This window comes from Diabrotica virgifera, chromosome 9 (genome assembly GCF_917563875.1).
Source record: "Diabrotica virgifera virgifera chromosome 9, PGI_DIABVI_V3a".
Lineage (NCBI taxonomy): Eukaryota > Metazoa > Arthropoda > Insecta > Coleoptera > Chrysomelidae > Diabrotica > Diabrotica virgifera.
Genome location: NC_065451.1, coordinates 61,826,478 through 61,851,567, shown reverse-complemented (window position 1 = coordinate 61,851,567; position 25,090 = coordinate 61,826,478). Strand labels below are relative to the sequence as shown.

The 25,090-nt window shown below is 33.0% G+C and overlaps 1 protein-coding gene across 1 annotated transcript; it reads right to left on the bottom strand.

The window, feature by feature from the left end:
- Positions 1 to 16,581: 16,581 nt before the first annotated feature.
- LOC126891695 (uncharacterized) lies at positions 16,582 to 19,453 on the bottom strand. Its single transcript, XM_050660957.1, has 2 exons — positions 19,104 to 19,453; positions 16,582 to 18,857 (listed from the first exon to the last, which is right to left on the bottom strand). The coding sequence occupies exons 1-2, from the start codon at positions 19,192 to 19,194 to the stop codon at positions 17,683 to 17,685; spliced, it is 1,266 nt and encodes a 421-aa protein (XP_050516914.1). The 5' UTR covers positions 19,195 to 19,453; the 3' UTR covers positions 16,582 to 17,682.
- Between the last annotated feature and the right edge of the window lie 5,637 nt (positions 19,454 to 25,090).

Here is a 25,090-nt window from a genome sequence, read left to right as displayed (position 1 = left end):
TACGCATTACTTCAAAATATAATGCAAGGAAAAATAGAAGGAAAACGGAATCCAGGCCGTAGAAGAATATCGTGGATGCGGAATTTGAGAGAGTGGTTTGGCTGCACCACTAATGACCTTTTTAGGTCAGCTGTAAACAAAGTCAGGGTAGCCTTGATGATTTCCAATCTCCGATAGGAGTGGCACAAGAAGAAGAAGAAGTAGGCAAGAAGATTGGGTGAAGAATGCTCCATCTGACATCCGAAATATCAACTGTGGTAGGTGCTCTGACTCACTTTTTAGATGGGGAAAATTACCTTCTCCAAATTGTGATTGCGGTGTTAAAAGACAAACGGTTAAGCATTTGGTGGAGGAATGTCCCATCAGATCGTACAGTGGCAATTGGTCCGATTTCTTAATGGCGACCAATGAATCGATTCAATATATTCATCAACTAAATTTTCGTTTATAAAAATTAATTATTTTTTTATAATATATTGTGATCTTTATTTTTATACAAAAACTGTGATATAGCCATACGATAAATAATAAATAAATAAATTGAAGTGTTTAATCTTTTTCGCTATTGAGGAGATTGATGGACTCAAAATTAAACGTAAAGACAAGACCTATAAAGCTAAATATAGAACGGTACTAAATAAATTAAAAAGCAGTCACAACAAAAAAGTTAATATTCTTAAGAATATTTAATATTACCTAAGGTTGAGAAATAGAAAACATCGAGTGAATTACATAAATAAATTATTAATATTTTTAATATACCGTACCTTTGGGGAAAAAGCGATACAAGGGCAAATTTTTCACAAATTGAGTTATCATCAACATTACGATATGACTAATACTGGGATTTGTCTGGAGACCCAAAACTCAGTATTGCAACTCTTCCTTTATTTAACTGAAATATACTATTTACTTTTTTTTTTATAAATATAAAACAAAATATACTTTAGTGATTGATAAATAAAATTTTATTGATTTATAAAATCAAATAATAGTACATTCTTTCACGGTTTTTGCTCTAAATTTTAAAGAACAGCTTGGATTGACATGAAATTTGGCATACGCATAGCTTACATGTCAAAGAAAAAAAAAGTGATATTGTGTTGATGTGTGCTTTTGCCCTGGGGGTGAATTTCCCCTCTGGGGGTGAAGAAATATATGTCCAAAATAAGCCGGAAATGGATAAACTGACTAATTTTAAGTAACTTTTATTCTATAGAGCTTTTTCGCCAAGTCAACATTTTCGAGTTATTTGCGAGTGAATATGTTCATTTTTCAACAAAATAACTAGATTTTTAGACAGTTTTTCGCAAATAACTCAGAAAGTAAGTATTTTGTCGGAAAAAACGTTCTTAGCAAAAATATAGCCTGTGAAAAAGTAAAAAAAAATGATATACGCGTTAGTTCTCTGGACCTTGTAGAATCAGAGTTATAGACAATGAAAAATATACCCTATTTCACGAACATACGCCTGTTTTGGATTACTTCGACAACGAATATTTTACTGTGTAAAATAAGAAGAACGAAAGTAAATTGCAAATTACATTGTTGTTTATTGGAATAATTATTAACGCCATTTACTTTCGTACTTCTTATGTTGCACAGTAAAATATTAGTTGTCGAAGTAATCCAAAGCGTATGTTCGTGGAATGGCCCATAGATTCATATTCACCAAATTTCAAATAGAATATTTCGAAGTAAGATATCCAAAAAATTAAGCACTTTTTGGAGAAAATCCATTTAAACTTTTTTAAAGTGTTTAAAAAAAGCTTTATTTCTGTTTTTATAAAAGTTTCTAGCATTAAATTTAAGCAAGTTACGCTCAAAATAAAGTTGGTCTCTTTTGTTTTGGCAAAAAAAATCTGGAAGACCGCCCCCTAATTAGCAACTTAAATGAAATTAATCGTTACCGCTCCACAAATTATTTTTCTTATGTTGTGTTTATATCATCTGTAAGTTTCATCGATTCAAAGTGCTTATTTTTGGAAAAATTTGATTTTAAAGTGAAATTTAAAAAAAAAATATTTTGAAAAATATGCCTTTTTTCAAAATAACTTAAAAATTATTAGAGATACCAAAAATCTCGAAAAACAAAAAAAGTTAGCATTGCTTTTGCTTTTCGAAATATAACTTATTTTTTTTTGTTTTTCTGTAACACAAAAATTGATTAAGATTTGCTGTTTCTAAATTTGCATACATCCGTGATCAGTGACTCCCCATTTCAGGGGTGTTCAACCCCTTTTAACTGCAGCCCTTTCAAAAATAAGGACTTTGAACCGATGAAACTTACAGATCATATAAAATACATACACGAGTCAAGAAACTTGTGAAGTCGTAACGATTAAGTTCATTTGAGATACTAATTAGGGGGTGATTTTCCTGATTTTTTAACCAAAAAAAAGGGACTAACTTTATTTTGAGCGTAACTTGTTTACTTTTGATGCTAGAAATTTTTTTTATAAAACAAAAATGAAGATATCTTTTAAACACTTTAAATAAGTTGTAATGAGTTTTCCCCGAAATGTGCTTCATTTTTGGTTATTTCACGTTAAAGTATTCCATTTGGAATTTATAGCTATATTATAGCTATATAGCCATTTATATTTGGAAATTAGCTATAACTCTGCTTCTACTAGGTATAGAGACGTGATATATACACCATTTTTTTTTAATTTTTTACAGGCTATATTTTTGCTAAGAATTTTTTTTTCGACAAAATACTTACTATTTGAGTTATTTGCGAAAAGCTGTCTAAAAGTGTGGTTATTTTGTTGAAAAAATGAACACATTCACTGGCAAATAACTCGAAAAGTATTGACTTAGTGAAAAAACTCTATAGAAGAAAAGTTACTTAAAATTAGTTAGTTTATCTATTTCCGGACTTACTTTGGACGAATATTTTTTCATCCCCAAGAGGAGGCGAAAACCACCCCCAGGGCAAAAGCACATATCGGCGCAATATCACTTTTTTTCTTTGACTTGTTAGCTATGTGGATGCCAAATTTTATGTCAATCCAAGTGGTTCTTTAAAATTTAGAGGTTTTGCAATATTTTACCGTCAAAGAACGTACTATAAACAATAAACTCAAAAAAACCAATAATCTGTCACTTTCATTGAAAATTATAAAAGCCAAAATTCATAAGCTATCAAAGACATTTTGTGTTGTTTATCCTTGTTTAACTTATGATTGCTACGGAAAAGAGGCTTAATTTTGCGATACTACTTTCTGTGAGTTAAAAAGAGACCTAGTATAAAAAGTAATTCGTGAATAATTTCATGCATGGGAAAAGTTAGAGTAAAAGTACCGCCAACATCCGAAACGGATAGGCACTACAAGAAGTTTCAGTTCTTTTGTACAAGACTTATTATAATTTTACAACAGGTTTGATATACCTACCTTATACTCTGGGCTACTTAGCAAAATACAAGGAAAAGTTATTTACCATCAATTTTATTGCTGAAATCGAATCTTATTATTGTATGTATTAATAATATAGGTATGCAAGGTCCGCAGATAGTGTGCTACTTTTTTTTATAAACAAAATGGCGCCCGAAAATCGTGTTTTTTCAATTTTTGCTCTATAACTCCAAAGAGTTTAACTTTACACCAAAAATACTCAAATAAAAATTGACCGCAATTAAATTCTGCACAGAGACGTGTTCCTCCCGATTCAGTTCGACGAAAAGTTTCCCCGGAAAAAGCTGGTTTTTTCAACAAAATCTTTAATTTTCAACTAAAATTTTAGATAAGTAATTGTTAATCAATATTTAAATAACTTGGTAATGTAAAAGCCTTTTTCGTATAGATTATAATTCCAGAAGCCCATGGAAACCGAATAAACAGTTTAGCAACAATTGAATTGTTAATTAAAAATTTACGGTCGCTATAATAACGACAATAATTATGATGCATAAGAATGACTATGATTTTTTCATAAAAAGACACTATACCTATCTAACGTACTTTACAGAATTGAAATTGGACTATTTTAGCGGCCTCAGGAATATTTTCAACTTATAAACAATTTTTTGGCTTATAAACAAATAGAATATCTCGGGAAATATTAAACCAAATTAAATTGTCAAAACGGTATTCGAAAGATAGCGGCAGGATGCTTCTTTTAAAAGAAAAAACGTTTAATTATGACGAGTGGTTCCTGAGATACAACCGGTCAAAATTGACCGGAATTTACGGCAAAGATATAAACAATAGGATCATAATTTTCAAACCATCACCTTTTTATTTTTCTCCTCTTTCTCCACACCAATTTTCATATCTTTAAAATACTCATAACATATATCATTATAATAAAAACTATCGATAATACGTGTGAAAATTGCCAAAAATGGCAAAATTCCAATCAAAAATTAGGTTGGAGAAAATGTAACCCTCAAAGTTCAAAATCGGTATACGTTTAAAAAATGCATTTTCTCGGCTTCCCATGGAGCAGTTTCCTTCATTCTTTTTTTGTTACCTAATAACTCGAGTAGAGCCATCGAACTAACGCATTATTAAATGTCAAACTTGCTTTTGTTTTGTTATAATAGATTAATTTATTTATAAGAACAGAAAACTACATATTTTTCCAGTTGTAGGCTTTTTTTAGATAAACTTACTACAAGTGTACCTTTTAAAGTTAAAAACATAAATGTTCTCATTTGAAAGCTGTATAATTATTTAAACAATTTTTATTTAAACAAATTAAAATTTTGTGTTATAATAAATAAATTAATTTATTATGACAAAACAAAAGCAAGCTTGACATTTAACATTGCGTTAGTTCGATGGCTCTACTCGAATTACTTGGAAACAAAAAAAGAATGAAGGAAATTGCTCCATGAGAAGCCGAGAAAATGCATTTTTTTAACGTATACCGATTTTGAACTTTGAGGGTTACATTTTCTCCAACCTAATTTTTTATTGAAATTTTGCTATTTTTGGCAATTTTCACACGTATTATCAATAGTTTTTATTATAATATTATATGTTATGAGTGTTTTAAGGATATGAAAATTAGTGTGGAGAAAGAGGAGAAAAATAAAAAGGTGATGGTTTGAAAATTATGATCCTATTGTTTATATCTTTGCCGTAAATTCCGGTCAACTTTGACCGGTTGTATCTCAGGAACTACTCATCATAATTAAACGTTTTTTCTTTTAAAAGAAGCTTCCTGCTGCTGGTTTTCAAATACCGTTTTTAGAATTTAATTCAGTTTAACATTTCCCGAGATATTCTATTTGTTTTTAAGCCAAAAAATTGTTTATAATTTTAAAATATTCCTGAGGCCGCCTAAATAGTCCAATTTCAATTCCGTAAAGTACATTAGATAGGTTAATGTCTTTTTATGAAAAAATCGTAGTCATTCTTATGCATCATAATTATTGTCGTTATTATAGTGACCGTAAATTTTTAATTAACAATTCAATTGTTGCTGAACTGTTCATTTAATTTCCATCGGCTTCTGGAATTATAACCTATACGAAAAGTGCTTTTACATTACTAAGTTATTTAATTATTGATTAACAATTACTTATCTAACAGTTAAGTTGAAAATTAAAGATTTTGTTGGAAAAACCCGCTTTTTCCGGGGAAAATTTTCATCGAAGTAAATCGGGAAAAGCACGTCTCTATGCAGAATTTAATTGCGGTGAATTTTTATTTGAGTGTTTTTGGTGTAAAGTTAAAATCTTTGGAGTTATAGAGCAAAAATTGAAAAAAACACGATTTTCGGGCGCCATTTTATTTATAAAAAAAGTAGCACACTATCTGCGGACTTTGCATACCTATATTATTAATACATACAATGATAAGATTCGATTCCAGCAATAAAATTGCTGGTAAATAACTTTTCCCAAAAATGGCCTATTGTACGATAATCAGCCCAGACTACTTAATCAACCTTATCGTTGCCATTATTTAGCAGATCTGGTGGAATATTGCCAGGTATAGGATCCCCCAAATTTATTCTTAGATGTCTAAAAAATTAGTAAAACTAGATGTTCCGGAAATACACTATAAGCGTGTCTTTGTTATATTGATTATAATCTTAGCAACTCATCTCATTTATTTAGAAGGGCAACTTGCCAAAATTGTTGGTATTTTTTTGAGTAGTATGTTTTACTCCCAAGGACAAAGTTCAAACAAATGCTCCTCACCTACATTAGCAACACGTTGTCATGGCCAAGTAGATATTTATGAAAGTAGAACATCTGTCTGGAGATTTGGGAAAATTTTCCAACAAACTTCATATTTAATATTATTCATATTTGGGAGAAAAAATTGGATATGTATAGTATGTATTGTTCAATCTAAAGCGATCGTATAAATATACTGCGAGGAATAAGTTAGGGACATAGAAAATTTTGCTCATTTTTGTAGTTGATTAGTAATTAGTAACAGATTAACGGATTCCGCTAATTTTTTTTACCTTAATAGATTTTTCTGTAGTATTTACACAGTTGTGTAGAAGTTTACTCTAACTTCTTTTTTGTACTTATACCGGGTGGAAGAAAAGAATTTTTTGTTTTGAGTTTGAGACAATCTGTAGGGAGAACGAGGTATAAATTATGCGTATGCATCATAATCGTATTGTAGTATTATATGTTATGAACATTTTGTTTTTTGAATGTCCCTGATATCTTTAGAGACAAAGAAGAGTTGGAGACACTGTAGGGAGGAAAATGTACAAAGGTGGGTTTACATCGATATTATGTTGTTGTCTTTAATAACCTACAAACTAGATACTCTGGGCTAATTAGCAAAATTCATGGAAAAGTTATTTACCAGCAATTTTATTGCTGGAATCGAATTATAAGATACCATATTAATAATATAGGTATGCAAAGTCCGCAGATAGTGTGCTACGTTTTTTATAAACAGAATGGCGCCGACAAATCGTATTTTTTTCAATTATTGCTGTATAACTCCGAAAATTTTAACTTTACAACAAAAACACTCAAATAAAAATTCACCGCAATTAAATTCTGCATAGAGATATGTTTTTCCGATTTGCTCCGACGAAAATTTTCCTCGGAAAATGCGGGTTTCCCCAACAAAATCTCTAATTTTCAAATAAAGTTTTAGGTAAGTAATTATTAATGAATAATTAAATAACTTAGTGATATCAAAGCTTTATTGGTATAGATTGTAATTCCAGAAGCCGGTGAAAATTAAACGAATATTTTAGTAACAATTCAGTTGTTAATTAATAATTTACGATCGCAATAATAACCAAAATAATCATGATACATTGATCAAATTAATAAAGATTATAAAGATGAGATGCTTATTTAATATTTTATCGACAAAATATAAATTTTTCGTTTTTTTACATAATCTTTGAATTTTGAAAAAAAAAATAGTTATAATACGCTGGTCTAATTAGTAAAGTACAAAGAAAGGTTATTTATCAGCAATTTTATTGATGAAATCGAATATTATGATCTTATATATTAATAGTACAGGTATGCAAAGTCCGCAGATAGTGTGCTACTTTTTTTATTTACAAAATGGCGCCCCCAAATCGTGTTTTTTTCAATTATTTGTCTATAACTCCGAAGATTTTAACTTTACACCAAAACACTTAAATAAAACTTCACCCCAATTTAATTCTACATAGGGGCATGTATTTCACGATTTGCTCCGACGAAAACTTTTCTCGGAAAATGTGGGTTTTCCCAACGAAATCTCGAATTCTCAAATAATTTTTTTGGGAAAGTAATTATTTATCAATAATTAAATAGCTTGGTGAAATAAAAGCTTTCTTGGTAAAGATTATCACTGCAGAAGCTGGTGAAAATTAAACGAATATTTTAGCAACAATTCAATTGTTAATTAACAATTTACAGTCGCAATAACAACCAAAATAATCATGAGACATTGATCAAACTTAGAAAGATTATAGAGATGTGATGCCTATTTAATATTTTGTCGACAAAATATAAATTTTTCATTTTTTGCATAATCTTTAGATGTTTAAAAAATATAAACAAATTAATATTTCTCAGAAATTGTTTATTATATTATAATTTTAAAAAGTACTTACAATGCGTATTTCAAAGGTCTTGAAAATGAATGCTTTAAACATTTTTTCCAACCTTTTGCAAAAAAGTTATGAAACAGGAAAGTAAACATACGACTACTTCGTTTTTTATAATTTGTTTTAATTGTTTCAAAGCTTAAAAGTGAGTTTATGGTACAAACTAATTACTCTCAAAAAATGTCAAACATTAGTTCAGTGGTTATATTTTAATCAAAGATTAAAAATGTTATTTTTTTGTAATTTTTAGCACGAAAGTAGGCTTGATACAGAGCCGGAGATGTTCACTCGAAGCGACTGACATGCTTTATACTCGCGCGAGTTGTGTATGTGGACGGATATAATACATAATACATAGCTACGGTACTGTATTAGTCTACTTTCGCGCGTGTAAATTACAAAAAAAATATTTATAATCTTTAATTAAAATATAACCATTAAACTAATAATCGATATTTTTTGTAAGTAATTAGCTTGTACCTTAAACTCAGTTTTACGCTTTGAAAGAATTAAAAAAAAATTATAAACAACGTAATAATCGTATGTTTATTTTGCTGTTTCATAACTTTTTTGCAAATGGTTTGAAAAAAGTTTTAAAGCATTCCTTTTCAAGATCTTTTAAATATGCATTTTACCTTTTTTAAATTAGAATATAATAAAAACTTTCTGAGAAACGTTAATTTGTTTATAACTATTTTTTTTAACATTTAAAGATTTTTCAAAAAAAATAAAAATTTATATTTTGTCGACAAAATATTAAATAGGTATCTCATCTTTAAAAGATTTCAAAATTTGATCAGTGTATCATAATTATTTTGGTTATTATTGCGACCGTAAATTATTAATTAACAATTGAATTGTTGCTAAAATATTCGTTTAATTTTCACCGGATTCGGGAACTATAATCTAAACCAAGAAAGCTTTTTGTCACCGAGTTATTTAATTATTGGTAGATAATTACTTATCTAAAACTTTATTTGAAATTTAAAGATTTTGTTGGGAAAACCCGCATTTCCGAGGAAAATTTTCATCAGAGCAGATCGGGAAAAACATATCTTTATGCAGAATTTAATTGCGGGGAATTTTTATTAGGGTGTTTTTAGTGTAAAGTTAAAATGTTCGGAGTTATGGAGCAAACATTGAAAAAAAAACACGATTTGGGGGCGCCATTTTGTTAATAAAAAAAGTAGCACACTATCTGCGGACTTTGCATACCTATATTATTAATAAATATAATCATAAGCTTCGATTCCAGCAATAAAATTGCTGCTAAATAACTTTTCCCAAAAATGGCTTATTCTCCGATAATCAGCCCAGACTAAGACGGTATTACTCTTTAATATGTGTATTAACTTCTTATTTTATTAATTCTTAGAAATATTTTTGGGGCTGTAAATGAAAATGGGCTATGGCGTCGAAGATACAACTTTGAACTGTATCAGTTATACACAGATCCATATATTGCGCAATTCGTTAAAGTGCAGAGAGATGGGCTGTACACATTGCTAGGATGCCAGATCACGAATACACCAGGAAATTAACATTTTCAAAACCAGAGGGCACAAGAAGTAGAGGACGACCACGAAGAAGATGGATTGATGATGTATAAGAAGATCAAGGATCAGAAGATAGAGGGAAGTTGCCAGGAATCGACAGGAGTGGCGACTTTATTGCGAGCATTTCAAGATCCACAACGGTCTGTCGAGCCACTGATGATGATGCGTCTTAACTGACGACATGCGATATTGGGGAGGCCATGTCTTTATCATATCACTAAGATAAAATTATTTCCTATATATAGGGCGAAAATAACAGAGTGTTCAAAGACAAAAAATCTGTGTAATGTACCTTTTGCTATTTAAACAGCCTCCACGTAAACACCAAAACCGTACTTTCAAGGAAATCTTACCCCAAAACATCACAGAGCCTCCATACAATCTCGTCTCTCTTATGTTAAACTGTGCAATGTGCAAAGTGCATACTGCTTACCTAATAGACAAATAACTAATATCGGCTGGTGTTGATAAGAACTGTTTACGTTACGTGCTTTTCTCTTTTTAGAGTTTTGTTAACTGTTACTTTTTATTATTAATTTAGTTTTGATTCAGTTAAAACACATGTTAAAGTTCTGTTAAAGAGTGTAACCCTTTTCCTTGTTTCCAAAGATATCAGGAACATTAAAAAACAAAATGTTCACAAAACATGAGACTATAAAACAATTCCGATGTATGCAAATGTGAGTATCTCGTTCTTCCTACAGGGTGTCTCATTTATTTAGCGTATGGCACCTGACACATTTACATTTACATATATTTTGTATAAGACATCCATGGTTCACAAACGTACATCTAACTTATTTACATAGTCTATCGACTCTGGAGTCGCCATCATGAAATCCTCTGACCTGCCAAGATATGATCTTGTGGGACACTGTTCTGTGAAGTGATAGATGGTTTGTGGTTGTCCACAGTCACAGAGTGGGGATGGTCGTTCACCCCATTTGTGCATCATGTAACCACATCTGCCGTGTTGGGTTCTGATTCGGTTCAGCATAGACCATGTGTTGCGTGGTAAGTCAAAGCCTGGTGGTTTTTGTGTGATGCAGGGTAAGTTGCTATTTTGTTGTTCCATCCATTCTCGAGTCCATGTTGTCGTTAAATTGAACTCATTTTTCACAGCAACCTTTGCTGTTTTTATTGGTGGTCGTCTCGTCGTCTGGAGCGTAGACGGTTACCGTTGGCGGCATTTATATCTTCGTGGATTGGCAGGTTCTCGTTATCTACTATCTTTCTGTACTCACTAGTAGTCACTAGTGAGTGCGTGTATGTGTCGTAGTTTGGGTGGTGGAATGTGGCTCAGTACTGGGAGCCATTGCGTAGGGGTGGATTTGATAACTCCAGCAATCATTCTCATTATGTTATTCAATTGGGCATCTACTTTGTGTATATGTGGGCTGTTAAGCCATGCTGAATAGCAGTATTCCGCAGTTGAGAAATTCTGATGCTTCCCATGTTGTGCCGCACAGCTTCTGGATGATGTTGTTTCTGGATTTAAGTCTTTCCGCTGTTTTTGTCAGATGTTCCTTGAATGATGGGGTTCTGTTAAAAGTCACCCCAAGGTACTTTGGTGTTTTATTGTAGGCGAGTGTAGTGTTTTCGGACTGAATATTGAGTGAAGTAAAGAAACACAGACTTACTCACAATCATTTAATAATACTTCGACGACCGGTTTCGATCTCTAACAATATTCAGATCATCTTCAGGTCGGCGTTACAAGTAGTTAAATGATGCCGTCACAAGGAATGCTTTGTAAGTTCATCGATAACATGATTAAACGTCCAACTTATGCTAATAGGATAGTTAGGTGAGGGACTGGGCAAGCGGACATGCTCAGTCTCTCACCTAGCTATCCTATTAGCATAAGTTGGACGTTTAAACATGTTATCGATGAACTTACAAAGCATCCCTTGTAACGGCATCATTTAACTACTTATAACGCCGACCTGAAGATGGTCTGAATATTGTAGAGATCGAAACCGGTCATCGAAGTATTATTAAATGATTGTGAGTAAGTCTGTGTTTCTTTACTTCATTTAATATGGACTCACATATGCAACCCATTCAACATTTGAATATTGAGTATTCTTCCTGCAAGCTTGTTATTTAGGTGGAAACTGGAAACCTCTGATTTCGTAGCGTTTGGTTGGAGCCTCCATTTACGGAAATATTTTCCCACTATGTGTAAGTCCGCCGTGAGAATTTCTTCTGTTTCTTTAAATGACTTACACCTTGTTGCAAGGACCCAGTCATCGGCGTAACCAAACGTCCTTGATCTGGTTTCTGGTATTTCAGAGATGTATAGGCTAAAGAGAAGAGGAGCCAGGACATATCCCTGAGGCAGTCCATTCTTCAGTTTCCTTGGGGTGCTGATGTCAGATTCCATGACAACTTGAATCGTTCGGTCGGCTAGCATGCTGTTATTTATTCGAGCGGTGGATTTACAGGGGATTGTACGGAGGAGCTTATATATCATGCCTTCTCTCCAGACTGTATCGTAGGCCGCTGTTAGGTCTATGAATGCGGCTGCAGTTTTAAGTTTTCGCTGGAACCCTGCCTCAATAAATGTGGTAAGTGAAAGAACCTGATCTGCGCAGCTTCTTTTGAGGGTGTCTCAAACTTAACATAAGAAAATCATTTCTTTTTTTCTACCCGGTATAATTACAAAAAATAAATTTGAATAAACCTTTACACAATTGTGTAAACACTAAAGAAAAATATAAAACAATAATTCTTTATTCTTTAATCTATAAAAAAAATCTTTAACTTATGCTTCGTAGTATAGTAACATTAATATGTTATGGTTATTATAGTCCAGGGCCCATCTGTTTTGAGATGGACGTTGAGAGGTGACTCAAATTTTTTTGCAGAAATTGCTTGAAAATAACTCAGATAATAATATTTGAGTTATCCTCCCTCTCAAAAAGGTCCGGAACATTGTTTAAATAATTAAAATGTCAAAAAATGAAGGAAAAATTCGATTTTTTTCTTCGTTTTTTGATTATAACTTTAAAAGTATTCATTTTACAGAAAAGATGTACTGACATAAAAGTTGCGTAATTAAGTTTCCTACAATACAGAATTAGTTAAAAGTTGAAAAAATAGTCACCCTTGTTGCAAAATAGCAATAATTGCGAAAAAAATCATACAAAAACAAGTATTAGCATTTTACGTTTTTCAACCATTTATGCTACACTTATGACCTTCATATTTCACCTAGAAAAACTTTATGATACAGTAAAACAATATTGTAAATTTTATTAAGATCGGTTCAACAGATTTTGCCAAATAAATTTTGCAATCCAGCTTTTGCAAAAACAATTCATTTTTTCAAAGTGTTACAGGACTGAAAATAAATCAGATAGCAAGTTGAAATTTTTTTGGCATATAGAAGTGTACTGTACCTTTCATTTGCAATTTGCAAGATTAAAATCGATTAACTACCACGACATCAGGAATTTTTTTAAATAGACATTAATTATTGGTGCTACGCGCAGGACAGCGTTGTTCGATTCACATGAAGTTGATTTCCACCAAAATTTCTTCCAATCTTCATCTAATATATTATTTTCTTACTTTATATTTTGTTGTATTTTAATATTTTAATTCCACAAAAATCAAACTAATTTTATTATTGTTTGTGAAATATTGTTTAAACAATTGTATATGTTTAATAATAATAAACTTTTATTCTCAAGTTAAAATATATAAACAAAGAAAGTTTTTGCTAAAAAAAGTGTTATTTCAAAAGATAGAGTATGTGTTTTTATTTTGCAATAAGCAAATTTAGTTATTTATATCGAAATGTAATAAAAATTAAAATGTATCAATAATTATCAAAGGTCATTGGAATTCCCAATCAGAGCAAACTATCCGGTGTCCTGCGCGCAACACCAATAATTAATGTTTATTTAAAAAACTTCCTGACGCCGTGGTGGTTAATCGATTTTAGTTTTGCAAATTGCAAATGAAAGGTACAGTTCACTTCTATAAGCAGAAAAAATTTCAACTTGCTATCTACTTTATTTTCAGTCCCGTGACAGTTTGAAAAAATGAATTTTGTTACGAAAGCTGGATTGCAAAATTTATTTTGCAAAATATATTAGACCGATCTTAATGAAATTTACAGTATTATTTAACTGTATCATATAGTTTTTCTGGGTGACATTTGAAGGTCCTAAGTTTAGAATAAATGGTTGAAAAACGTAAAATGTGAATACTTGTTTTTGTATAGTTTTTTCCCAATTATTGTTATTTTGCAACAAGGGTGACTACTTTTTAAATTTTCAACCAACTCGATATTGTAGGAAATTTAATTACACAACTTTTCTGTCAATACGACTTTTCTCGGAAATGATTACTCTTAAAGTTATAATCAAAAAACGAAAAAAAAAATCGAATTTTTCCTTCATTTTTTGACATTTTGATTATTTAAATAATGTTCCGGACCTTTTTGAGAGGGAGGATAACTCAAATATTATTGTTTGAGTTATTTTCAAGCAATTTCTGCAAAAAAATTTGAGTCACCTCTCAACGTCCAAATGTACTAATATTTTTACAGATGCGCCCTGGTCTATTACTAGATTCAATCGAATTCAAACATTAATTACAATTTCAATTCGAATTTGAAGTTTGGATACGGCAGTTTCTCAATTTTTGTGTAAATTCTTGGGAAATACATATGTACACAATCTATTTACATGAGCGTCTTTTGAAAGTGATTAGGATTTTTCAAAAGTAAACACATTATATAGGAATAGAAAAACAGTCCTAATTAGACTAGTCTGCGCAACAAAAATGACATTGTTTTGTACTTGAGCCACCTGCATAGACAAAGGAGTCCACCTCGATATTTGGAAACATTCATCGAATTTTGTAAAAATTCTAAAACAAGTCGATTTTTATTCTAAAGACGACATCTTTTAACATCATTTCAGATGGCCATTACAAAAAACGAAGAATTAGGGCAATATATTCAGGAAATACCAATAGATTTCTTATTCTTTAACAAAGGAGGAAATAATAGAATGCTGGTCCAAAATAATAGTTTTTTAGATAAATATTCATTTAACTGTCAGTTTTAAACAGCAACTGCTAAAATTTTTAAAATAAAAACGAAACATATGGATAAGTGTATATTTCTACGCACACGTAAACAAACAATAAACATAAACAGATATTATCATTTTTAGCCCAGTAAATACCGTGTTTATTTAGTACCAGTTTAGCGATACCGTGTAATTTTCATGGTCAACCCCGAATTGCATGAACATTTGGTTTTAGGTTCTACTTACCCTCCACTTCAAAGTTGAACTTGTGTCGTTGGTCGCTTTTACTTGGGGGGTGACACTTAGCCCTTCTCGGTGGTGAAAAAACGCTTGTTTAAAGTAAGTCCAGAAATGGATAAACGGACTAATTCTAAGCAACTTTCGTTCTATAGAGTCTTTTCAAGAAGTCAATACTTTTTGAGTTATTTGTGATTAAAAATGTTTATTTTTCCACAAAAAAATCACGTTTCAGACGTTTTTTCGCCAATATCTCAAAAAGTAAGCACTTTATCGAAAAATATATTTTTATCGAAAATGTATAAACATGCTCATCGAAAAATGAAAAAAAAAGGTGTATTACGTTTTTATTCGTCAAATTCCAAATCGAGTATTTTATCTAATAAAGCATTTTCTGGAAAATTCCGTTAAAACTTTTTTAAAGATCTTTATTTTTATTATTTATAAAAGTTTCTCGCATCAAAATTAAGAGAGCTACGCTTAAAATAAAGTTTGTTTGGTAAAAAAAATTTTGAAAATCTCCCTCCATTTAGCACCCCAATAGAAATTAATCGTAACTGCTTTACAAACAATTTATTTTTTAATACCTATTTTTTATATGATCTGTAAGTTTCACCGGTTTAAAGTGCTTATTTTTGAAAGAACTATAGTTGAAAGGGCTTGAACGAGTCATTAATCACAACTGTATGCCAACTTTGAATAGCTATATCTTTGTATCTTTGTATAAGAAAATCAAAATAAAACGCATAAATATTTACAAAAGCAAATCCTACGTTTAAATACTCTTTGAGATTTTTTATACCGCTAATACTTTTTAAGTTATTTTGAAAAAAGTGCGTTTTTTCCGAAATTTTTAGAAAAATTTTTTTACTATAAATCCATATTTTAACATCACTTCGACCTGGTGAAACTTACAGAATTTATAAATAACACACACACATACAGTTTTATAAATAACACACAGGTGTTTGGTAAAGAATGGGCCATAGCTGAACCTTAGATTCCTGAGCTTAAAAGTTGATAACCCAAATACAGGATGTCCAAGTTAACCTTTTATTTTATTTATTCGTGAATATTTCCTGACAGGCATGGGATAACAATACGAAATTTGGTAGGGGGGTTTTTTGGGACGAGAAATGTAAAATTGCCACCAAAAATTATATAGTATATATACCGCACTTTGAGAAGAAGACTGCTCCAATTCAAAATATATCATTTTACAGGAGAGGCATTTTAATGTTTGAAGCAAAATGTTAAATCCAATAGTAGAAAAAAGATATTTCTTTTAGCGGATATAAATAAAAAACAACATCATAAATGAAAGTAAGTTTTAGTATTTTATTAAAATACATCTTATAAATAATTATACACATTATTTTGACTTGGTACTGTTTTCTTCCCAAAAAGAGTTCTATTTTTTGGTTTTGGTACAGATACTCAAAATTACTCCCATTATGATAGTTGTTTATTATTATTATTTTTCAAACGTAGAGATCAAGATTTTACTACAGTAAAACCTGTCAATAACGGTCACTAAAAATGACAGAACTATTGGCCGATATAAAAAGGTGGCGGCTAATACCAGGTTTTGTAGTCCACAAATTTTGGTTTGGGGAACTTTGAAACTGGCCGGCTAGTTCAGGTGTCCGGTTTGACAGGTGGCCGTTACCACAGGTTTTACTGTAAAATGAAACACAGTAGCAGAACTAACGTACATTTATTAAGTTACATAGAGCTGATTACAAATTATAAAAAGGTTGGTTACACTTAAATACATACTGAAATAATTATTACTTATATTAAATCTTTAATTACCTTAATTATCTTAGTCAATTTTCATTGACTTCAGCTAACAATTGTTTGTATCAACTGAATTTGAAATCGGCAAAGACTCATAAAAATTGTGATACTGTTTATTTATTATATTAGATGTACAAAGGGACAACAAATCTTGTTTTTTAGCAGACGAAATGCCAGGAGGGTCATTGTACGCTGGTTTCAATTTTAATTGTGCTTGTCGTCCTCTCTTTTTTTCTCTTATATCTAAAACCTTAAATTCATCTTTGAAATTGTACTTATAAAAAATATGGAATGGGCTTCCTCTTTCAACTCGAACGACACTAATTTCTTTCCATTTCACAGTCTCGCCTAAGGTATTTTTTGAGAAATTTGATTTATTTCCCATCATTTGCTTTATGTCCTTAACATCCTCTGTACTCAGCTCTTGAACCTTTAGTGGATTACCATTTTTTTAGCTGTCTGAATAACAGTGATCCATTGCGCTGGAACAGAAATAGTGCCAGAACGTAACGCTAATTTTTTTTGTTTTTCGATCAATGAGTGGACCATGTCACCTTCGTTTTGGGTATGTCCAGTCGGCAAAAACTTGTGAGTAATAGAATTAACATTAAATTTTTCTACTGCATAGAGAAAGGCTAACGGGATTGTCTGATTTTTATTTTGCCCAGGACAATTGTCAGAATAGAATATGACATCTCTATTTTGGCAATTGTTCTGTAGAAAATATAGAAGACAAGAACCAATTTCGTTACTGCCTCGTCTTGCCTGAGCTTCGTTCCATACATAGCAAAATCCAGTGGCATTTCCTATATCATATACCGTAAAATTTAAGGTGGAAAGTCGTCTTTTATAATAGAATAAGGATGCATCTCCACATGGAGTTGGTAGCACAGCTTGTAGGTCAAAAGCAGCTGTGACACACTCTTTATTTTTTGCCCTTAATGAATCTATTCTTTTCTCTTCCCTAGCTTGTTCCTTTACTTCTAAATGTGCATCATAAATTAATTTAAATTCTTCATTTTCTGGACAATTTTTATATTGTTCACATGTACTGCAATTGTCTTTTTTCGGAATAAAAAACTTATGTTAAATTTTTCTGAAAATGTTTTTCTGAAAGCTGTATAATTACCAAACAATGTTTTATTTTGTTGGCATTCAAGTTTATAATCTCTATGTAAATCAGAAAGGGTTTTGCCACCATCTATGTATTCCCTTGTAGTTTGATTCCTCAAATAATGGGATTCTATCCTAGGAATTGCATTGATAAAATTGAACATGCCTTGTAATAAATTGTCATCAAGTTTTATGTGTTTCCCATGCTTACCACGTCGCTCACCTTCAATAAATCCCTCATTGTTGCATTTTTCTAAAGCAGTACTAACAGTTCTTTTACTAATGTCTAATGTGTTCAAGAAAAAGTGCCTACATACCTGTATTTTACTACCATTACATTCAAAAAAATAATTGTTATTATAAGATCGTTTGCTTCCTTCTTTAGTATACCGATATTTTGGTTGGACCTTCTTTATATTCCTTACAATCCAGTCTCTCTGACGTGTTAGGTCTTGTAAAGCATAGAAGTTGTTGAAAATTATTTGACGTTCTTGATTATTAATCTTCTCAGTGCATTTTAGACGACAGTTTATACTGCATGGAGGCTTTAATGATTTTGCTTCAATCGTTTTACCACTTGAATTAATATACGAACTTCCTGAATTGCGTTTGATTTTTGCTGCAGTTTTTTTCCAATTTAATTCGTTACGAAACCTTTTCCGTACACGCTTCTTAGGCGTCTCTGCTATGTCACTATCAGAACTACTTATAACTACATTATGAGTACTAGCATTACAATTTTTATTAATATTACTACTAAACCTGTCTGATGAAGTATCTGTGTCCTCTGAATCACTTGAATATACTCTATTATAATACCGTTGCTTGCTTTTTTTTGACAATGGTTCCCAATTTTCATCCTCGGAAGTATTATCAACATAGTCATCATCACATGATGTAATTATTTCCTCCTGCATGGCTGAATTAGAAGACATATCATTTTGAGATTCAGCAGTTAAATCAGGTGCAGCCAATTCAGTAGACCCACTTGTTTGTGTAGCATCATCATAAATTTCTATTTTGTTATTAACAGCTGTCTCATTATAAGATTGTGATACATCATCTGGAAAGAAAAAGTGATGAATTATAATCATAATAATTACTTAAACTGGTAGGTAGGCTTACTTTGTAAAGTTAAATGAAACCCTCAACTAAATTGAAATGAATACATAAACAAATATTAGCTTACTATTTCACTTCGAAATAGTAGGTAAGTATGTATCTACATAAAATTCTTTTCAGAAACTAATTTAGATGCTTATAGAAACAACAAAAATTAGGTTATATAATATGCAAAATTACAACTTACCTTGAGATATTTGTTTTAAAGCCGACTCAATTATTCTTTGGGCTCTTGACATTTTTTGATTGGATTTTTCTACAGATAATCTATTTTCCATTCTGATATGAACGAAAACCGAAAAGTACTAATGTTTTAACCAAAATCTCCTGTCAAAATTAGTAATTGTCAGTCATAATGTTAAGTATGCATAACATAACCTAACTTTTAATGGTGCCAACCCACGATCAGCTGTGTTATTATTGGGAGAAGAGTGTACCAATTCAAAAGGAACACTCTTCCAGCAAATTATAATAATAATTCTGACTGCATATTTTACAAGAAGACTGTTCCATTCTACTTGGCACAGTATTCTTGCCAATATATGAAAGATTTAGCCAAACGAATCCTGAACTTTTAAAAACTGAATGAACTATGAGAGGTTTTAGAGTTGGAACACTCTTCTACCCAAAAGAGTACATTAAAAACTATCGTTTAGTCAACTTAACTCAAAATTGCCATTTTTTGAGTTGGCACACTCTTCTTCCCAAGGTGCGCACTATCCAGAGGGCGCAACATACATCTTTCAGCGCTCATTTAATACGGTCAATTTTTCTTATCCACCACTCTACGTACTTTTCGAATCAAAACTTTTATTCTCTTAATATTTTTACTTAAAAAAAGTACACTACATTCATCTCGTTAAACCCAACTGTTTTCGAGATAAACGCATTTTAATTCTGCGGCGCAACATAATTTTTTGCATAATATCATTATAGTTACCGAGATAGAGCAGGATAGAGCTGTAGGATAGAGCAAGCTAGAGCCGCTTTTAGAAGGATGTCCGAGGTGTTATGTAACAGAGACCTAAAATTGGCATTGAGGATCCGCCTACTTCGCTGCTACGTGTTCTCGGTCTTATTTTATGGTGTCGAGTCCTGGACTGTGAATAAAATTGATCTAAATCGCCTTGAGGCTTTCGAATTGTCGTGCTATAGAAGAATTTTAAAAGTTTCTTGGGTGGAGAAGATTCGAAACTACACAATACTAGAACGTCTCAGCAAGACTCCTGAGATCATAAAAATCGCATCAAGCAGAGAAAGCTGGAGTATTTCGGACATGTAATGAGAGATCCCAAATATAGGTTGCTACAAAATATCGTGCAAGGAAAAATAGCAGGCAAACGCAGTCCAGGACGAAGAAGAACCTCATGGTTGAAGAACTTGCGAGATTGGTAAGGTGTTGATACAAGCATGCTATTTAGGGTGACAGTGAATAAAATTAAGATAGCTATGGTGGTAAACAACGTTCTGAAAGGACATGGTACATGAAGAAGAAGATTGAAGTTACACCCGAAAAATAAACTTGAAACCATGATAATAATTGTGCAAGTTCCTATAATATGTCATTGCATCGCAAATCCCATTTAAAGGAATTTGCGATACATTTTTGAAAATAATTATGGTTTTAAGTTTATTTTTTGCACGATTGATCATTTTTGACTGTTTACCGTGACAGATTTTACGTCAGTAGGTGACATTTACTAGCAACTCGACGGTAAGTAATTCACTTACCGTCGAGTTAAAAAATCTCTTAATTTTAATTTATTTTTTGAAAGAATCAAGAAAACTAACGAATTATTTATTAATATTGAAACTTATGGTACAATTTGTTAAATTATTTAATGAAATCCCACTTGTTTGGGCTGTGGTTTCACTTCTAACAGAAACTCCTGCAGAATCGCATACATTAGTAGTATTACTAGTATTGCACAATATTTTTTCGGCAAAATCTATTTTATTTTGAAGAGAATCTTCTACATAGCTTTCTGCCACTGTCGATGAACGCCAACCTCCATGACGCTTTAATCCGAGGACATCAACACCTTTATTAGCCAAAAGCGTTGCTGATGTCCTCCTGAACGAATGGCCAGTATAGTTCTCGGGATTAGGCAAATTTAAGAATTTGGCAATTTGAGAAGGCCAGCCCCCGATTGTCCCTTTCCCTATTACTTGAGCACAACATTTTTCTTTGGCGTATCTTATTTGATTTTACTTGTAATGGACGAAGTTTTATATACTTTTGCAGAATTTCTAAATATGGAATTTTATCGTCTGGTTTATTAACGACTGTAAAAGTACGCTGGATGTTCGTTTTTGTATTGGGTACTTTTACAATCATTAAACCATCGGTTTGTTGGATGTCATTCATAGTAATATTATATAATTCTTCTCTTCTACAGGCACCAGATATTCCCAATATCATAGCGACCTACAAATTATGAAAAAATCTTCATTAGAGTATTTATTTTACCTAAACTAGCTTATATTACCTTGTGAACTAGAAATTCTTCATCCGGTGCTTCCATCAGAAATTTTTCAAATTACTCCCGTGTAAAAATGCTCGCTTTCTTAGGCCTATAGCCAACATTTTTTCTCTTCAAATACGCGATCAAAGTTGAAAACTTGGAAATATCAATGCCATCATAAAGAAAAACGGTGGATTTAATCATTGAATATTCTGCCCAGAGGCTTCCAGGAGCTTTCAACTGCATATGTCTTTGAACGAAATATGCCAATAGGGTCTTTTCTTCGATTCTTAAATTCTTGCCTTCGCACCATTTTTTAAAACTTTGGTAGGTATTTTGATAACGGATTTTGGATTTTTCGGGAATAATTGCGGATCACCCTTCTTCCCAAGCCTTCTTCTTCAATTTCTTCAAATTCACTTTCGCTCATATTTTAATTTATAATAATCAAAATTGTACTTAAAATTATTGAAAACTAAATAAAAACTCAATTCTCCATTATTGTTATGCACCCTAGTTACTACCTAACAACCAAAGTATCTATCTTGATAACATGAATGAAACTAGTCAATATGACGAAAATGTTTAATTTTATAATTTATAATGGTATAAATCGTGCAAAAAACGTTATAAGCATGTCGAACGTTAAGGGTAACCGATCTCAGACAATAATTGGAGCCGTCGCTCCGCTCCTCCTTCAAACAATTGTCTTCGATCGGTATAAAACCCTTACCGTTCTCCATACTTAATATACTATTTCGGGTGTAACTACAATGATGTTATGCAAAAAATTATGTTGCATCGCAGTTTAAACTGCGTTTATTTTGAAAACGGTTGAGTTTAGCGAGATGAATGTAGTATACCTTTTTTTAAGTAAAAATACTAATAGAACAAAATTTTTGATCCAAAAAGTACGTAGAGTTAGGGATAAAAAATTGAACGTGTTAAATGAGCGCTGAAAGACGTATGTGGCACCTCTGGGTAATACATCATTTTTGGTAGCGAATTTAGATTTCTCGTCCTAAAAAACCCCCGCTTACCAAATTTCGTGTTGTTACCCCATGCCTGTCAGGAAATATTTAAAAATAAATAAAATAAAAGTTTAATTTTAACACCCTGTATTTCGGTGATTATCAACTTTCCTACTAGGGTAAGTTAGCTTCTGTCTCTGTATAGTAGGGAGTGTGAGTCAAGTCCCACAGCACTTAGGCCACAATTGACCCATTGTACATCCTCCCAGGGGGTTGTCGTCCTTAGTTCATTATCCATCCTGCCATTTCCAGGAAGGTGGACAAATCACCTGGTGACATCTCCCCTATATCGCCGAACGCATACTCTCGTATTGACGATAACTCCGGACTTTCACATAGGACATGCTCGACAGTTTCGTCATCTCGTTCACACCTCCTGCATAGAGATGTGTCTACTAGCTCCAGTGTGTGGAGGTGTTTTCTTAGTTGACAATGGCCAGTTAAAAAACCAACTGTCAAGCGTAGGTTTTTCCTGGTCATTCTCAATTACTTTTCTGATGCTGACTTCCCAAGGTTCCTTATTGTTACCTTGGCAAGTCTACATCCTGGCCCTTCTTCCCATCTTTTTACGGTTTGCGTGTGGGAGTGACATTTGACAGTTTCCGCGATTGTTGCAGTTGACAAGCCAAAAAGATCACAAGGTCCTAAGAGTCTTAGGCCTGCTGCCCTTCTAGCTAGCTGGTCAGCAATTCGGTTGCCTTTATTTCCGTTGTGTCCTTACCCACCTCAGGATGATGTTGTTACCATCCGAAGCTTGGGCTAGTGATTCATGACACTCCATTACTAGCCGTGATACGACACGTGGTCTGTTCAGGGTTAGTAGCGCTTGTCTGCTGTCTGTGCAGATTATTACAGTTTTGCCGGCTATACCTTTCCCGATTATCTCTTTTGCGGCTATGGATATACCAGCCAGTTCAGCATGAACTACACTGGCATTTTTGCCCATATCCCATTTTATACTATGGTTCAATGATCTGGAGTATATTCCACATCCTGAGCCTTCTTCCGTTTTGGAGCCATCGGTGTAGATGCAATATACATTTGCTACGTTTGACTCCCTATGTTGTCTTGTTTCGATTTTGTAGGGTTTGTCGAAGACAAACGTAGGTTTAATTGAGTCGCATCCATGGCCAGCATGTAGCTGGGGCATTGCCTCCAGCTCACCCCGCCAGAAACGACATCTCAATTGTCCCATTCCTACATCAAGGTTTGCACCCGCTGAGCGTAATCTCATCATCGTCATCAGCGCCACCTCTCTGACATATATATCTAAAGGGGTAATGCCAATGAGCAACTCCATTGCAGCAGTTGGTGTTGTTTTCATGGCACCTGTTATATTTAGGCAAGCTATCCGTTGAATATGGTTTAGTTTGTTGATCGTTGTTGCCTGTAGCACTTTTGGTACCCAAGCAATGGCTCCGTAAGTTAGCATTGGCCTAATGACAGTAGTGTAGATCCTGGGCAAAAGGCCTCAAGTGCGTCCGACCGTTCGCCGACACTGTTCATAGGCAATATATGCTCTTTTAGCTCTAGTATCTAAGTGAGAGTTCCATGTTAACTTCCTGTCAAGGGTAATACCAAGGTATTTCACCTCTTCAGAGAAGTTCAGACTGCAGTTTAGAATCCTAGGGAGTATTAAGCTCGTGATCCTTCTTTTTCTGGTGAAGAGGACCATCTCTGTCTTTTTTGGATTTATAGACAGTGAGTGTTCCTTACACCATGTTTCTATTAGTCTGAGAGCAACTTGTAATCTCTCGCATAGTGTGTTCTCAAACTTACCGCTTTGCAAGACGGTTATATCGTCTGCATAGGCTATTGTGTAGAAACCGTTCTTGCTGAGTTGGTCAACCAGGGTATCCAACACTATGTTCCAGAGGAGTGGTGATAGCACCCCCCTTGTGGACATCCCCTCGTAACCATCCCTCTAACCAAAACGTCTTCTACATTTATGCTTATTGCTCTATTTGACAGCATACTGAATATCCATTCGCTCACGGCCAGGGGGACATTCCTGACATTGAGCTGTTGGGTGATGGTTGTGGAAGTTGTTTTATCAAACGCTCCCTCAATATCTATGAATATACCTAGGGTGGATTCTTTATTATCCATCGATCTTTCAATTCTTCCCACTACTTGATGAAGTGCAGAATCGGTAGATCTTCCCGAAGTATATGCATGTTGATTTGGATGAAGTGGATTATGAACCAGAACTGTAATCCATCCTACCTGGTTTTGGTATGAAGACCACACGCACCTCTCTCCACTCTCTAGGAATATATCTCAGAGCCAAGGAGGCTCTGAACATTCCCACAAGGTGCGGCAAAAGGATATCCAGTCCCCACCGTAGTAGGGCTAGATATATGCCGTCAGGCCCTGGTGACTTAAAAGGGGCGAAGCACGATATGGCCCATCTTATCTTTTCCTCACTAATTAATGTTCTGGCAAGATGCCAGTCATTTGGTGTGGGTATGATTATTTCTTCCGTCCAGTTCGGTGCTTTTGAAATGCTAGAACCGGGGAAGTGTGTTTTCATCAGGACCTCAGCACTTTCGCAAAGGTTGGAAGTTAGCTTAAATCGACCTATTTTAAGTTCAGGAATCTAAGGTTAAGCTATAGCCCATTCTTTACCAAATACCCTTTATTCACAACATATACAGGGTGTCCCGAAAAGATTGGTC